The sequence below is a fragment of the Epinephelus fuscoguttatus genome, linkage group LG3, assembly GCF_011397635.1.
Source record: "Epinephelus fuscoguttatus linkage group LG3, E.fuscoguttatus.final_Chr_v1".
NCBI classification, from domain to species: domain Eukaryota; kingdom Metazoa; phylum Chordata; class Actinopteri; order Perciformes; family Serranidae; genus Epinephelus; species Epinephelus fuscoguttatus.
The window spans coordinates 40,459,533-40,476,454 of NC_064754.1; the positions used below are offsets into that span (position 1 = coordinate 40,459,533).

Genomic DNA, 16,922 nt, shown 5'->3' on the forward strand with positions numbered 1-16,922 from the left:
CTGTCACGTCACTTCAGTCTGTTTCACTACTTCCACATGACAGGTGTTCCTCCCAGATAGCGCATCATCAGGCGTAAAAACTGAGTTTAGTCGACCTTTTCTCGCTTTACCTGAGCGAGGGGATGCCCTGCCTCCACTCCGAAGCGCTAGAGTCCATGGAGCCTGACGGTGCGACACCAGAAGCAGCATCTTCTGCCGCGGGGACAGAGGAGTCCCTCCTCAGGGAAACAGTGACTGAGCCGCAGATGGTGAGAGGCATGGGCTGGTTCTTCTCTCCGCTGTGGAGCCCGCGCTCTAAGACGCGCAGCAAGAGGTTTGCAGACGGTATGAGAAGCGAGCAAGTGGAGGCATGGCTGGACGACCACTCCGACTTTACGAGGGCGTACTTTTTACGCAGAGCTTCCGCGTAAGATATTTTACAGTATAGCCCTTTATTTGAAAAGTAGCCTACAGTACAAAACAATTTAGACAGAAGTGTGCGCTTAATGATACACTGTATGATGATGTAAATGTTTGTAAGCCAAGAAAATGTAGCTTTAGAAAATTACAAAAGTGCAGTAAGGCAATGATGTCTCTTCCACACAAAAAATTTCATGTTCTGATCAGTTATATGTCTTCTCTGTGGTTTCAGGGTCAGCACTTCACAAACAGAGTCTCCACTGCCCAGGAGCAGCTCTGACCACTCTGGCCTGCTCAGGAAGCCTCATCATCGCAGAGTTTCCTCTCCACTGTCCAGCTCACATTTAAACATTTCATCCTTGGCAGACAGGCTCAAACCCCTCGCCTCCAATCTCAGTGCCCCTGAGTGTAATGATCGCTTCAGTCCAGATATTCTTGGCTGTCACTCCCCTTGCTCTCCACGCTCTGCTCGTTCTTCTCGCTACTCTTTTTCTCCTTGCCGTCCTCTTTCTCCCGTTTGCCCCGGCTCCCCTGACTTATCCCGCTCTCCCCATCCTCTGCTTCTCACTGCCACAAACACTGAAGCCTGTGGCCATGGTGAGTACTGCCCATGGATGATGGAGCTCCTAAGAGGAGGTCTCAGCTGGATGGGTTCTGTGACAGAGCTCTGCCAGGGGGCTGTCCTGCACGCTGGGGAGCTGCTTGCAGCTGAGTGTTGCTCCCTGTCTCTGGTTAAGAAAGACAGCAGTAGAAGGAGCACCCTGGAGGAGGTGGTCGCCCTGACAGGGTTGAGGTGCTTGAGCGAAGGTAGCCATGCACACCTGGACCTGGTGAAGGGTATTATGGGATGTGTACTGGCTACAGGGTTACCAATGAACCTGAGAAATGCATCAGAGGTAAACTGTCAAACTCACACATTACTCGTAGTCGTCATGACTCTTGATTTTGCAGCATGCTTTGTATAACACAACAGACTGACAAGTTTCTACACATGGCCAAGTTGTTAGTTTGTTGTTGGCACCAGGTATTTTAAATTAGGAATGAGAACTCAAGGCTACACTAAATGAGTCACCCATTTCCTGATAACCTGTTTTTAGACGATGGCACGGTGATTTTATGTTGTGTGGGGGTGTGTTAGGGAATCCCAGATGACGCACTTGATTCTAATCCTTTTAGAGGCTTCCTCCACTAATTAACCTCTGATTAGCGAGACACTGTAGTTCCCTACTATGTTATAATGTCCCTCTCTTGCACACACCCACGCATACACACACCCACGCAAAGAGAAAAGACGGTACAGCTTACTAAAGGGCTTACGGGTGGTGCCCACACCACCACTCCCTGTCCTTACCAATGTGATTAGGAACCAGTGCCAACACCTGGCACAGATGGAAGCTAATCCCTGGTCAGCGTGGGTGTGGATGGGTAGTTCCTAATAACCTGTGTGACACCAAGGTTACTGAGAAACATGGGTATTCCTGGCTGGGTGTGTCTAAAGCCACTGAGCAATATTGACCAGGTATTCTAAGGACACAAGGCTATGAATGGAGTAACGTTTGGATGGAGTCTGTTGCGACTAAATTAGGCTACATAAAGATCTTAATCACAATGTTGCAATTAACAGTTACGTAAAAAATAAGTGATGTGTTTGTCTGCAGTGTATCGTGTACTTAAGAGTTCATTGTTTACCTCCTCAGGTCCCCAGATTCGACATAGATGACGATCAATCATCCACGATCAGGACTGTTTTGAGTGTTCCCATTAATAACCACAGGGGAGAGGTAACATTTGAAACTACTTTCTGCTTTTATTTTAAGATGATATGATATGTGCTTTTTGCCTTTTTCTGACTTTTATAAAAATAACTTTTTGTCATATTTCTTAGAATTGTCACTATATCCACACAGTCGTATATGAGATAGATAGTCTGTGAAAAAAATATCAGGCTCCTCCTCCTGTTCCTTTTTCTTCTACTGGCATTCAGCAAACTCTAGAGCTGCATACGAATGTCTTCAGAAACATTTTTTAGTGTACTGTTTAGCTGTAAAATGAGAAAGTTTGATTCGGCTGGTGGGTAATGCTCCAGCTGTTTCCAATGCGGCAGCTAGGTCACAAAGTTTCTCATTTTACAGCTAAACAGTACACTAAAATATTTCCGGATAACATTTAAGACAAGAAATAGCCAATGCAGTAACAGAATCTTGATTCATATTTAATAAGCGCTACCTAGTTTGACAGTCTGACCGCAGCTGACAAGCAGGTATTGACATGATTGACAGCTGCGTAAGAAACTCCTCGGCTCTGATTGGTTGTTTTCCATGAGCCGTGGTACATTCAAGGAAATGCCATTGAAAGCACAAGGAGTGAGTGAAAGAACCTGATTTTTTTCCCCACAGACCGTCTGTCTCATGGTCTTCTGTGTGGATATTGTCTAAGTTTTAGTAAATAAGACAAAAAGTAACCACAGACCTATGGAACCTTCAGTGCAATGTATTATAGAGGTTCAAACACAGATTCTGTAATAATAAAACATGTCTTCTCTTTGTGTACAGGTGGTAGGTGTTGTGGTTATGATCAACAAGAGAAATGTCTGTGAAGGATCAGATTCTGCTTTTACCAACAATGATGAAAAGGTGAGGGATGGGAAGCTTGGCCCCGTCACCACAGGGCAGCAAATGTTAGAGCTCTTGTCTGTTGCAATACTTGTAATAGTCTCCAATTTTAATGCTGACTAAATGTATATACACATTTCGTTAAGAAGTGACTAATGGCTGCTGGCAATAAACTTGAGTTAAGTTTGAGTTGAATTTTATTGGCCAGGTGCTGTCATATCATATGGATGTGTTGGGGATGGTCCTGGATAATGTCCAGCTGCATGAGAGCGCAAGACAGGAGGCCAGACGCAGCCAGGTAACACCAACAGAGAACAATATGAAATCTATCTATGTCTATGTATGTATATGTAATCTACAGTATCTGTATATCTGTGTGTGTCAGGCTTTGATAGAGATGGCACAGGTGTTGTCACAGGAGCATCGTTCCTTTGAAGTTCTGCTAAGTAAGATGGCTGCCACCATCATGCCTTTCACACGTGCTCAGTACTGCACCATCTTCATCCCCAGCGAGCAAACCCCAGTTACGAAACACAAGGTGCGTTATCTTGTTTGAGTTTGATTAGATAATTGCACATCAAATCATATCTTTCCTAATGTGCTGTGTTTTCTTTTCCTCTGATGGTTTTATTTTCAGGTGTCGTTCTCCAGAGTGATCCACCTGGAGTGTGAGGAGCTCGGATCAACCTGCCAGATCTACAGAAGGTTCTGCCTGTTGCTTGATCCTTAAAGACAAAGAATGATTATTGCATGGTCCATAGCTATGTTGACAAATTTTTACTAATATCAGTTTTGTAATACTTATACACATCAAACAAATGTTATTTTCTTCATCTAGCATCAGACACAGTGTAACTGGTTCCGTGTTATTTTTTAGGGAGAATGATATCAGTGATTTAGACCCATCACATGCCCTCCAAACTCTGGCTGCTATGGAAACACTCAATATGTCGGAGGGCTCAGAGGAATCAGTGAAGAGTCTGATCTGCTGTCCTGTCAGAAATGAGAGGTCTGAAAATGTTATTGGTAAGTCTCTTTTGAATGGCAAAGGTCATGATACATTTTTCATCAGCTGCTGCTGCACTCATGGTATCATATCACAAACTCTAGGCCTCAGGATGTTACTGTATAAACCCTGCCTTCTCTTAATCATGATGGTACAGTCAGTCATGCTTGGCTCTCGAAAACATACAAAATGTTGTTTGATGTTGACTTCTTGGAAGGAAAAGTCAGCTGTTTGCTAGTAGTGTGATTAAGACTATGAGATAATGGTTTAATTAAACATCTTCCTCATGCTGCACATCTGTCCTCTATCTGTGTCTTTATTGTCACATAGCGGTGTGCCAGCTCATGAACAAGAGGAGCAGAGACTCAGAAGAGATGGAGGCCTTTAACAGATATGATGAGCGCCTATTAGAGGACCTGGCAGTGTACTGCGGCCTGGCTCTTCAGTACGCTCAGGCTGTGCAGATGACTGAGGAGCGGAGGGCCAGTATAGAGGTCACACAGGAGGTGAGTAACCCAGTTAGTCCACTCACATCTTAAGCTTGCAGCCAAGTGAACATATTTAGGTGGCTGCAACTTATAATGTTGGGGGTATGTGTCTTCTCTCTCCTTCTCCCAGGTTCTTGCCTACCACATCACCGCAGCAGAGCAGGAAATCCAAGCATTGCAGGTGATTGTTAACTTTATTTTTCTGGTAGAAATGAACATTTTCTGCCAGCCAAGTTGAGCCTCACTACAGGAATTAAGTTTATGGGTTGTATGTACGTACATACGTCCCATTTTTGTGAACACAATACCTCAAATACACCTCGGGAGAATTTCTTCAAAATTGGCACAAATGTCCCCCTGGACTCAGTGGTGAACTGATTAGTTTTTGGTGGTCATAGCATAGCATAGCATGACTGTGATATCTCGAGAATACCCTGATGGAATTTTATCAAATTTGGCACAAACATTTACTTGGACTGAAGGATGAACTGATTAGATTCTGGTGGTCAGACGTCAAGGTCACCGTGACCCTGCATTCGACTCATTTTCATAAACGCGATATCTCAAGAACAACTTAAGGGAATTTCTTCAAATTTGACCCAAACGTCCACTTGGATTGAAGAATAAACTCATTAAAATTTTGTGGTTGAAGGTCAAAGGTCACAGGTTTTTGGCCATAACTAAATTAATTATGACAAAACTTCACGCACATGTCTAAGAGGATAAAATGATGCAGTGATAAGTTTTTATATCCAGATGGTCAAAGAGCAACTTCACTGTGACATCATGATATTCTGCATAAAACACTTTTCTGGCCACTACGCAACATCATATCAGAAGGGAAAATATTTGGTCAGATACTTAATTAGTGACACACTTATAAAGGGTGTCCACCTTGAAACTGTGCGAAGCATCCATGTTTTCACAGACATAGATTTAAACTAGGAGTGTGACTTCACTGGTGCGCGGAGGCATACAACCAGGGGGCAGTAATTGTAGTTATGTCTAAGTGACTAATGGGAACCACAGTTTTTGAAGTTGGTCCAGGATTGAACGAGAGCACTGCAGCAGGCACCAAGATGTAACCACTCTGGGCACATGCAATCTCAATTTTTCACATCACATTGGGTAAATAAAGAGTTAATTTCATGTTGGAAAAGTGGAAAGACAAACCAAGACATTTTTTGTGAGTTTTATTTTGTTTCTTATTATTATTATTATTTCAGCTTTAAAGGAAGTGTTTTTTAATGATGATAAAAATATTGTTTATTTAAATGGAGTCTTGTGGGTTTGGCGATAACAATCTTTGAGCTGTGTCTGGTGAAACCAAAAGGATCCTACTTTTTAATAGACAGGTCGGTCTATGCCTGTCCTTTCCATAATGTTTTCAGACATTAAGAATAACAATATGAGCCTGGCAGTGGCAAAAACATGCTCTGTTAGTGGACATAAATTGATAGTGTGCACATGCCAGAGTGGTTACATTGAAACCTGTTTCATGGCTGCCGGCCACAACCCTCTCACTTCATACTCAGACTAGATTTAAAAAATGTTGTTCCCATTAGTCATTTAGACACAAAAAGATGGGAAAATTGGGTCCAGGTTAAAAAATAATGAAGTTATCCTTTAACTCGCTTTAATCCTATCATACAACTAATGCTCTACCAAATTAAAGCTCTTGGCTACCTGCCTGTAAGTGGCACACATAATGGTGACCTCCTCATCCAGGTCAAATCAAGATAATTTCCCTGCACATGTTTTGAGGGCAGGAGGTAGAAATATAAATCATGTATTTTTAGTTTTGTTTGTGGATGTATGAAAGATCAGTGTCTGTAAGTGTATATTTCAGTCTCATTTTTTTGTTTATTTTCTATTTTCAGGAGGCCACTATTCCTTCTGTTGAATCACTGAAGATTCTAGACTTCCATTTCTCTGATTTTGGCATGCCAGAAGATGTGACCTCTCAGGCTGCCATCCGTATGTTCCTGGACCTCAATTTGGTGCAGGATTTTAACATTGATTACAAGGTAAGTTACCTGCTTATAATTAGGCTTTATGGTAGAGAGTAGTAGCACCATTGTTTCACCTCAAGAGTTTACCAGTTGGCAAACTGAAATTTAAAAGCAAAGAAATTAAAAGCATAATAAATTCAGGTCATTCTAATTGATGCTTCATCAATTATTTACCATCTCTTGCACATGTCTTTTTCCTCCAGGGGCTCTGTCAGTGGGTTCTGACCGTGAAACGTGGCTACAGGAACAATGTGCCATATCACAACTGGAACCATGCATTGTGCACTGCTCAAAGCATGTTTGCTATACTCATGGCCACAGACCAACTCCAGGTTAGTGCATGCCTGTGTTGTGTGTATGCTCATGTGTATACATGATAACATCACTACCAAAACTCTGATATGAAAAGATCATAATGTAACTTTTTTTTAACTGAGCCAAACAAAGACGGTATAAAATAATGGAGGTAGCCGCTGTGGCCTCACTTATTGGTTCGCAGATATCGTTTTGAAGCCTTGAGTTTCGCCCTTTGGCTGTTGCCATCTTGCTGCTAGCTTGGTTAGTGCTGTGCAACTACAGCTAATGTTGTTCATTTTTGCTTGCGAAAAACTGCCTTAAAACCATTCAAACTAAATGTTCTTACTGAAAAACTGAGTATTTGACTTCTTATTGGGTCTTTTAGTATGGCCAGTGGTATAGTGGAGACTGAGTAGAACCAAACTCTGAGCAAGAATGTTTTAGACAACAAAAACATTAACTGAAACAGTAACAGCTAGAGCTACACCCATAGTCTGTGAATCTGGGGTTATGCCATGGTGCATAACTTTAAGCCTATGTAAACAGGGTAGTTATATAACTAACTAACTTCTTTGTTCTTAAATTAAACTAGAATCTTTGGAGAAGGCATTCAGGGACTGCAGGGTTTCTCCAGTAGAGAGCAGATTATTTAAAAAGAGGATTCATTGTAGAACCCACCAAAACCTCTTAACTGCTCTCCAGCCTAAATCTCTACTTAAGTGACTTCTCACTAATTTCAGTCTCTCCTTCTGTCTTTATTGACACGATTAATTGTGACTGTATTATAGTGCTGTGAGATTAGTCATTTCATTCAGTTTGATGAGGTGAGCATTTTGCTTATTGGATGTTAAAGTGGGTTGTTGTAGTAGTTAAGGAATTGGAATAACAGTAAGTTGACTGTACTCTGTGTTGTTTGATTTACAGGTATTCACACAAAGCCTGTTTAAGTGTTAAAAACTGTACACCCCATGTTTATGAGTGTGGTCTGGTGTTTTTTTTATATTTTTTGGGTTAATCAGTCAGATCTGATATGACATATGGAGCAAAGAGAAGTTTACCGTCAGTACACTTCAGTTGTCTTTAGGATGTATAATTCATTTCAACCATACACCAGCATCTGTTTTCTTAAGCCTGAGTTTGGTCCTTTATCAACATGTTTTAAATTAAGTGGTGTACACTTTGACTAGCACATGGACCATTATAAGACATCAGCACCTGTGCCAACTTATTAAAAAATCCAAATACTTGAAATTTGAAATTAGTAAAGTTTTATGTTGACCAAGCTAGCATAATTGTGGTGTTCTTTTAATGCTAAACTACAACATGTCCAAAATAATACATTATCTTCATGTTGCCATCTCACTTTTTTGGGATTTTTTCATGAGCTCATTTAGTTTGATACTTAATGTTCATTCTTGAAAGGTGCGATATAAATAGGGATGCATGATGATATCGACACATCATTGGTATCAGCTGATATTGGCTTTAAAGTGAATCATTATGTGGATCGGCCAACATGCTTTTTCTTATTTTGCACAAGGAATGAATATTATACACTTTGAAAAGTATTGTATTTCATGTCTCCATCTGCTGGTGGACCATCATGTTAAGAGTATAGATGCATAATATGACTACAGAAGAGACTTGATGATAATTAAAATTAGGTGGGGAAAAAAGGGATATATCGATATCGGTTATTGGTCAAATGAGTTGTTATATATCAGCATATCGGATATAGGCAAAAATCCAGTATCGTTCATCCCTAAATATAAATATGCCTTATTTAAATTTAATTACCTTTACAGAATCTCTGTGAAATGTTTTTGTGCTTGATTCCGGATCCTTAAGGTTATATACAAAACAAAGAACTTGCAAGTGTGCCGGCCCTCCTTGACTGCTCTATTCCAGTGGGAAAACTGCAAAAATGTACACAATTAAACATGCTTCCATGAAGAGAAACAAGTAAATAACTTTCTTTGCTATTTCTCTCTCTCTCTCTCTCTCTCTCTCTCTCTCTCTCTCCATCTATTTCTGTTTGTATTTCAGACCATCTTTTCCCGTCTGGAAATCTTAGCACTGATGATTGCCACTCTGAGTCATGATCTTGATCACAGGGGGGTCAGTAACTCGTACATAGAGAGGTAAACACTACTTCCCCTTCTCTCATGTTTAGTCAGTTTTCTATATTTGCATATTTGCTCAAAGAAGAAGATTTTCTTTTTATTTGTTTTCTCTTATCTACTATTATAATACTGGTTATGCTTTCGGTCATTGCCTTCTTATATAGCCAGTATATGTTTCTGTCTCTCTCAGGAGTCAGCAGCCTTTAGCTCAGCTGTATGGACACTCCTCTCTTGAAAACCACCACTACAACCTGTGCCTCTTCATCCTAAACAACACTGTAAGACCTCAAATGTTGCCAAATGTCCATCTAAGTGGTCTTAATTCTTTTTTATCTCAGTCAAAGTGTAGTTCCAATTTTGTTCTCAACAGACAGTCGTCATGCCTAACTGTCTCTGCATACACTGTGTCTGGTAGTCACTGAGTCAAAGTCTTCACTTAACTTCACTGTCTCTCTCATCCTTTTCCCAGGGGAGTCAGATTCTCAGCGGCCTGTCTGCAGAGGACTACAAAGCTGTACTACACATGATCAAAAGGGCAATCCTCGCAACTGACCTGACTGTCTACATGGAGTATGTTCTCGTACTCGTACTCGTACTCGTCGTCCTCCGCTTATCCGGGTCCGGGTCGCGGGGGCAGCAGCCCCAGCAAGGAAGCCCAGACAGTCCTCTCCCCAGCCACTTCCATCAGCTCTTCCGCGGGAACCCCGAGGTGTTCCCAGGCCAGCCGGGTGTCCTGGGGCGGCCCTGAGGTCTCCTCCCAGTTGGACATGCCCGAAACACCTCCCAAGGGAGGCGTCCGGAAGGCATCCTTACCAGATGCCTGAACCACCTCAACTGGCTCCTCTCGATGTGGAGGAGCAGCGGCTCTACTCCGAGTCCCTCCCGAATGTCTGAGCTCCTCACCCTATCCCTAAGACTGAGCCCAGCCACCCTGCGGAGGAAACTCATTTCGGCCGCTTGTATTCGCGATCTCATTCTTTCGGTCACTACCCAGAGCTCGTGACCATAGGTGAGGGTTGGAACGAAGATCGACCAGTAAATCAAGAGCTTCGCTTTCTGGCTAAGCTCCCTTTTCACCACAACGGACCGGTTAAGCGCCCGCATCACTGCTGACGCTGCCCCAATCCGCCTGTCAATCTCCCGCTCCATCCTACCCTCACTCGTGAACAAGATCCCGAGATACTTAAACTCCTCCACCTGAGGAAGGACCTCCCCCCTGACCTGGAGTGGGCAATCCACCCTTTTCCGGCTGAGGACCATGGCCTCGGACTTGGAGGTGCTGATTCTCATCTCAGCTGCAAACCGTCCCAGCGAGAGCTGGAGGTCACTGTTCGATGGAGCTAGGAGGACCACGTCATCCGCAAAAAGCAGGGACGAGATTCTCCCATCACTGAACCTGACACCCTCCCCCACTCGGCTGTGCCTAGAAATTCTGTCCATAAAAGTTATGAACAGAACCGGTGACAAAGGGCAGCCCTGGCGGAGTCCAACCCTCACCGGGAACAGGTCCGACTTACTGCCAGCCACGCGAACCAGACTCATGCTCCTTCGGTACAGGGACTGGATGGCCCTTAGCAAGGCCACCCACCCCATACTCCCGGGCACCCCCCACAGGATGCCCCTGGGGACACGGTCGTAAGCCTTCTCCAAATCCACAAAACACATGTGGACTGGTTGGGCGAACTCCCATGCCCCCTCCAGCACCCTGGCGAGGGTAAAGAGCTGGTCCACGGTTCCGCGTCCGGGACGAAAACCACATTGCTCCTCCTCGATCCGAGGTTCAACTATCGACCGGACCCTCTTCTCCAGCACCCTGGAGTAGACCTTACCGGGTGGGCTGAGGAGTGTGATCCCCCTGTAGTTGGAACACACCCTCTGGTCCCCTTTCTTGAAAATGGGGACCACCACCCGGTCTGCCACTCCAGAGGCACTGCCCCCGATGTCCACGCAATGCTGCAGAGGCGTGTCAGCCAAGACAGCCCTACAACATCCAGAGCCTTGAGATATCCGGGACGAATCTCATCCACCCCCGGGGCTCCGCCGCCTCGGAGTTGTTTCACCACCTCGGCGACTTCTGCCCCAGAAATTGGACGACCCGCCCCTGAGACCCCCGTCTCTGTTTCCTCACTGGAATACATGTTGGTGGGATTGAGGAGCTCCTCAAAGTATTCCTTCCACCGCCCGACAATGTCCCCAGTTGACGTCAGCAGCTCCCCGCCCCCACTGTAAACAGTGTGAGCAAGTTGCCGCCTTCCCCCCCTGAGGCGCCGGACGGCTTGCCAGAACCTCTTTGGAGCCGATCGATAGTCTTCCTCCATGGCCTCACCGAACTCCTCCCACGCCCGAGTTTTTGCCTCCACGACTGCCGCCGCCGCGCTCCGTTTGGCCCGCCGGTACCCATCAGCTGCTTCTGGAGACCCACAGACCAACCATGCCCTGTAGGCCTCCTTCTTCAGCCTGACGGCTCCCCTCACCTCTGGTGTCCACCAGCGGGTTCGGGGATTACCGCCGCGACTGGCACCAGCGGCCTTGCGCGCGCAGCTTGCAACCGCCGCCTCAACAATGGCAGAGCGGAACAAGGCCCGCTCGGACTCAATGTCCTCCGCCTCGAGATGCGGTCGGCTCTCCCGGAGGTGGGAGTTGAAGATCATCTGGACAGGTTCTTCCGCCAGGCGTTCCCAGCAGACCCTCACTGTTCGCTTTGGGCCTGCCAGGTCTGCGCGCGCCTTCCCACCATCTGATCCAACTCACCACCAGGTGGTGATCAGTTGACAGCTCTGCTCCTCTCTTCACCCGAGTGTCCAGAACATATGGCCGCAGGTCAAATGATACGACTACAAAGTCGATCACTGACCCGCGACCTAGGCTGTCCTGGTGCCACGTGCACCGATGGACATCCTTATGTTTGAACATGGTGTTAGTTATGGCCAAACTGCGACCCGCACAGAAGTCCAATAACTGAACACCACTCGGGTTCAGATCGGGCAGGCCATTCCTCCCAATCACGCCCCTCCAGGTCCCGCTGTCATTGCCCACGTGAGCGTTGAAGTCCCCCAGCAGAACAATGGAGTCCCCGGTCGGGGCACTGTCCAGCACCCGTCCCAGGGACTCCAAAAAGGGTGGGTACTCTGAACTGTTGTTCGGTGCATAAGCACAGACAGCAGTCAGGACCCGTTCCCCAACCTGAAGGCGCAGGGAAGCAACCCTTTTGTCTACTGGGGTAAACCCCAACGTACAGGCAGAGAGTCTGGGGGCTATCAGAAAGCCCACCCCGGCCCTCCGCCTCTCACCTGGAGCAACTCCAGCGAAGGAGAGAGTCCAACCCCTCTCAAGGACTAGGGTTCCAGAGCCGGAACTATGTGTCGAGGTGAGGCCGACTATATCTAGCCGGTAGTGCTCAGCCTCTTCCACAAGCTCTGGCTCCTTCCCTGCCAGAGAGGTGACATTCCATGTCCCAAGAGCCAACTTCTGTAACCAAGGATTGGACCGCCAAGGCCCCCGCCTTGGTCTGCTGCCCAATCCACATTGCACCGAACCCTTCTGGATCCCTCTACGGGTGGTGGGCCTGCAGGGGGACAAACCCATGTAGCCGGTTCGGGCTGGGCCCAGCAGGACCCCATGGGCGAAGGACCGACCACCAGGCGCTCGCCCACGGACCCCAACCCCAGGCCTGGCTCCAGGGCGGGGCCCCGGTAACCCTCCGTGCCGGGTACACGTATCCTTGATCATAACCATCATGAAGGGTCTTTTGAACCGTTCTTCGTCTGACCCTTCGCCCAGAACCAATCTGCCATGGGAAACCCTACCAGGGGCAAAATGCCCCCGACAGCATAGCTCCTAGGGTCATTAGGGCACTCAAACTCCTCCACCACGATAAGGTGACGGTTCTCGGAGGAGTATGTTAAAACAGAAAATGTCAAAGCAGATGTAGGTCAAGCTTTGCCGTGAACGTCTTGTTTCACCCCTGACACACTTTTTGTGCTCGTCTTTTTAGGAGAAGAAAAGAATTCCATTCTCTCTCCAAGAAAAGCAGAGTGAACTGGAAGAGTGAGAAACAAAGAGATTTACTGAGGTGAGAATCAGGGATATATGATAATGATATCTTTGGTGGAATGGACCAAGGGACTGTTCCTTTAAGATATTTATTCCCCCCCCACAGGTCGATGTTGATGACAGCTAGTGACCTCTCTGCTATCACAAAGCCTTGGCCTGAACAAAAAAGGGTAGGTCTCATAGAGAGTTTCCACTTCAATACTTGCCACTTTATCACTCAGTCATTTTGAGTTCATCACAACCCTGACCTCGCTCTTCCTCCAAAACAGATTACAGACCTGGTTGCCATGGAGTTCTTTGCACAGGGGGATAAAGAGAAAGAAGAGTTCAAAATCCAACCCATTGTAAGTCTTGCTAACATGATTTTGTCTTATTAGATTTTAATGTTGTACCAATGGTTATCAAAGGAGAAAGAAAATATACTCATAAAGCCTAAATCAATTTTTAAAAAATGCGTAATACCATAAATATCACATTTGTTCTACACAGTCCTCTGTTGGTAAAATAAGAGGCATGTTCATCCCAAAAATGTTATTTTACCTCCTGATGCAGCCTTTTTTCTACACGATGAAAAGTCTTTCAGGCATGTTTTCGTCCCTGTTCAATTCTCATTCTTGAACTTATATAACTTAAAGGAATACTTCACTCGCAAATTGACCATTTGCATATTAATTACTCACTGCATAATATCTTTCATTTGTGGAAAAAAAAAAGTTTTTCTAGCATGCCTCCTCGTAGAACAGAGAATACAAAAAAGACAAACACTCTTCATGAATTGAAGTAAATGGGGACCACATTTAACAACAGCAAAGCCATATCAAAACATCCATTTACAAACTCTCACCCAAATTGTGCAATGTAATCAAGTCTATTATCCATTTGTTACCAGTACTTCCCAGACACATGCATTTTGGATAAAATATTCTGATTTAAAACACATCAGTACAAACAATCTCACGCCCGACATGTCAGGGCGCGCTATGCGTAGGTTGAAGTGTTTTATATTGTGACGGTTTTCGTGAAAATGCATGTGTTTGGGATGTACCGAGTATAAAGCATAAGAAGGATAAATAAGACTTCAATTATACTGCATGAATTGTGTGAGAGTTTGCAAACATATATTTTGATATAGTTTTGCTATTGTTAAAAGTGAACCCTTATTATTTCAATACATAAAGAATGTTCGCCTTTTTTGGATTCTCTGTTCACCGTCGAGGCATGTGAGAAAACCAACGATTTCTTCATTAATTCAAGGTAATATACAGTGAGTATCTGATATACTAATTTTGTTGCTGAAGTATTCCTTTAAGGTTGCTTTTGAAAAGCATCACACTTACCCAGTCAATGTCAAACCTAGATAACAGTTTAGAGGAAGTACACATAATTTTCTTTTTGCCATTCAAATGCATTGTCTTGTGTATCTTCCAAAAGGCAAAGTCTCAGGTGATGGTTTACTTTAGTCATAGTGGAATCATTGGTGATTTCTTGTGTAATATATCAGCCCCAAAATAATAATATGTTTGACTAGATCGACTACAGTTGTTCTGGACGTCCTAACAGCCAGTTTTATGCTCTCTTCTCACCAGGACATAATGAACAGAGAAAACAGCACTCGACTGCCAAACATGCAAGTTGAATACATCAGTGACATCTGCTATCCACTGTACAAGGTGTGTTATTTCTGCATGTGTGTGGATATATACATGTGGTACGTGCATGTATATGTATGGAAGTGTGTAAGGGCCAGGCATAAGGGGAAAAATGAGGAGGAGGATTTTTTTTATGCCTCCATGTAGGCAGTAGCCGTGGCCAGAGGCATTATGTTTTCAGGTTGTCCATCCATACGTATGTCCCATCCTTGGGAACACGATATCTCAAGAACCCCTTAAGGAAATTTCTCTAAATTAGGCACAAAACATCTGCTTGGACTCAACGATGAACTGATTAGTTTTTGTTGGTCATAGGTCAAAGGTCAAGGCCACTGTGACCTTGTCTGTCTAAATCTTGTGAATGTGACATCTAGAACATCTTGAGGGAATTTCTTCAAATTTGGCACAAACATTCACTTTGACTCAACGATGAACTGATTGGTCAAAGGTCAAGCTCAAGGTCAGTGTGACCTTGCATCTGTCTCATTCTTGTGAACACCATATCTCAAGAACACCTTAAAACACCTTTAAATTTGACACAAACATCCACTTAGATTTAGAATTTTGCGATTGAAGGTCAAAGTTCAAGGTCAGTGTGACCTCACAAAATGTGTTTTTGGCCATAACTCAAGAATTTATATGGTAATTAAGACAAAACTTAACACAAATGTCTAATAAGAAAAAATAATGAAGTGATGCGGCTACAAAATGCCTTGTATAAATGTTTTGGTGAAATTGTAGTTCAGAATTTAGTTTTAGCAACAAGGAAATTATTTTTCTCTTAACACATAAACACAGTGTTGTAATAAGTATTAGAACTTTCAAGGGATTGTATGGTCAATGGCATTGTTCAGAAGGAGAAACACACAAACTTGGATGAAGTGACCACATTTGTGCAAAATGAAATAGCTGGTAATGGACAGATGCAAGGGTATCGGTAGTTCTTGACATTTTGACTTTATTTCCAAAGTGCAAAATGAAGAAAATCTTCCTCCTATCATTTTTCCCATGTCTAATACTCTGCAGTACATATGCGTACATGTGAAAACCACAACATTGTCCTCAATGTTGTGGTTTTCACATGCACACATATGAAAACCACAACATTGTCCTCAATGATGTTCTATTATCTTATCATCTAATTTGCACTTCTCTTTCACTCCAATCATCACACTCTCTGTCTCTGTCTCCTTCAGGCTGTATCGAGACTGTTTGACACTTGCACCCCACTGCTGAATGGTTGTAAGAAGAACAGAGAAAACTGGATGCATCTAGCTAAGAAAGCAGAGAAAGAAGGCTGTGAAAATTGTTGTTGTGTAACTGTGGAAATGCACCAAAGCAATGAGGATGAGAAGCCGTCAGAGGAATAAAGAACTGGACAGAGGACAAAAGGAATTTTTCCCACCTGCACCAGTTTGTTCTCCATCCTCTCTTGGACACATCTTGTCTAAAAATGATCAGAGTGTCCACACATCAGAACTTTGACTACAAAATATGTTGAAGAGACATACAACAATCTTGACGAATGCAAGCAATGTTGTCATTATGTCCCAAACACCTGGCAAAGAGCATATCCTGCAGCAAGGCCAATGTCAAACCTATCAGTAGTCCCAAGTCTCATATAAGTAACATTGATCTGTTTCATTGTATTTAAAGGACTGAAGCTACACAAACTGTGAAAATAATATTTTCCACTGTATAGCCGCACTAATGTGTCGATGCAGAACATTGTCATGTAATGCATAGTTGCAAACCTTGTGTGTATAGCTTTTTAGACCTAGTAGACATTAAAACTATGGATGGCTGTACAGTATGATTCAGTTTGATCACACATTTACTTCATAGCATGTGATCCTGCAAGGTGTTTTTGTCACCCAAAAGGAACAGTGTTGTTTATAAAGTCCTTATACATGTATGGATTTTAATATGAATTTCTTGGCATACTACTTTTGTTGTTTGTGCTGACATGAATTAGTTGATTAATTTTTAACACATCATTTAAATTAAAAAAAATATAACAAATAAATATGGTCTTTGTGTCGGAAAACCCCAAAGCATTATCTCAAATTCACACTGATTTGTTTGCACACGTCATCATGGCTGTTTCCTTTTTTGGAACATCCTTTTTTTATTTAGATAATGGGAGAAAATGCAGCCAATATATGTATCTAGTTTTAAATGTATGGATCTATATTACAGGATGAAGATGAAAACACACAATATGATTATGAGCAGATTACGAGACAATGGGCCCCTTGGTACAGATATGCAAAAGGAACCACC

At 43.7% G+C, this 16,922-nt stretch overlaps 1 protein-coding gene across 1 annotated transcript; it reads left to right on the forward strand.

Moving 5' to 3' along the window:
- The first annotated feature begins 76 nt into the window (after window positions 1–76).
- On the forward strand, window positions 77–16,570 carry pde5aa (phosphodiesterase 5A, cGMP-specific, a). Its single transcript, XM_049572329.1, has 20 exons — window positions 77–406; window positions 632–1,295; window positions 2,097–2,180; window positions 2,952–3,032; window positions 3,220–3,309; window positions 3,397–3,549; window positions 3,649–3,716; window positions 3,889–4,037; window positions 4,348–4,523; window positions 4,636–4,686; window positions 6,386–6,532; window positions 6,721–6,849; window positions 8,861–8,955; window positions 9,128–9,215; window positions 9,407–9,507; window positions 12,932–13,009; window positions 13,097–13,160; window positions 13,260–13,334; window positions 14,577–14,660; window positions 15,836–16,570. The coding sequence occupies exons 1-20, from the start codon at window positions 123–125 to the stop codon at window positions 16,007–16,009; spliced, it is 2,835 nt and encodes a 944-aa protein (XP_049428286.1). The 5' UTR covers window positions 77–122; the 3' UTR covers window positions 16,010–16,570.
- Window positions 16,571–16,922: the final 352 nt, after the last annotated feature.

Coding starts and splice junctions, on each gene's coding strand:
- pde5aa (XM_049572329.1), top strand. CDS start 123: ATGCCCTGCCTCCACTCCGAAGCGCTAGAGTCCATGGAGCCTGACGGT. Junction 9,216..9,406: donor TCTTCATCCTAAACAACACT/GTAAGACCTCAA, acceptor TCCTTTTCCCAG/GGGAGTCAGATTCTCAGCGG. Junction 14,661..15,835: donor TCTGCTATCCACTGTACAAG/GTGTGTTATTTC, acceptor TGTCTCCTTCAG/GCTGTATCGAGACTGTTTGA.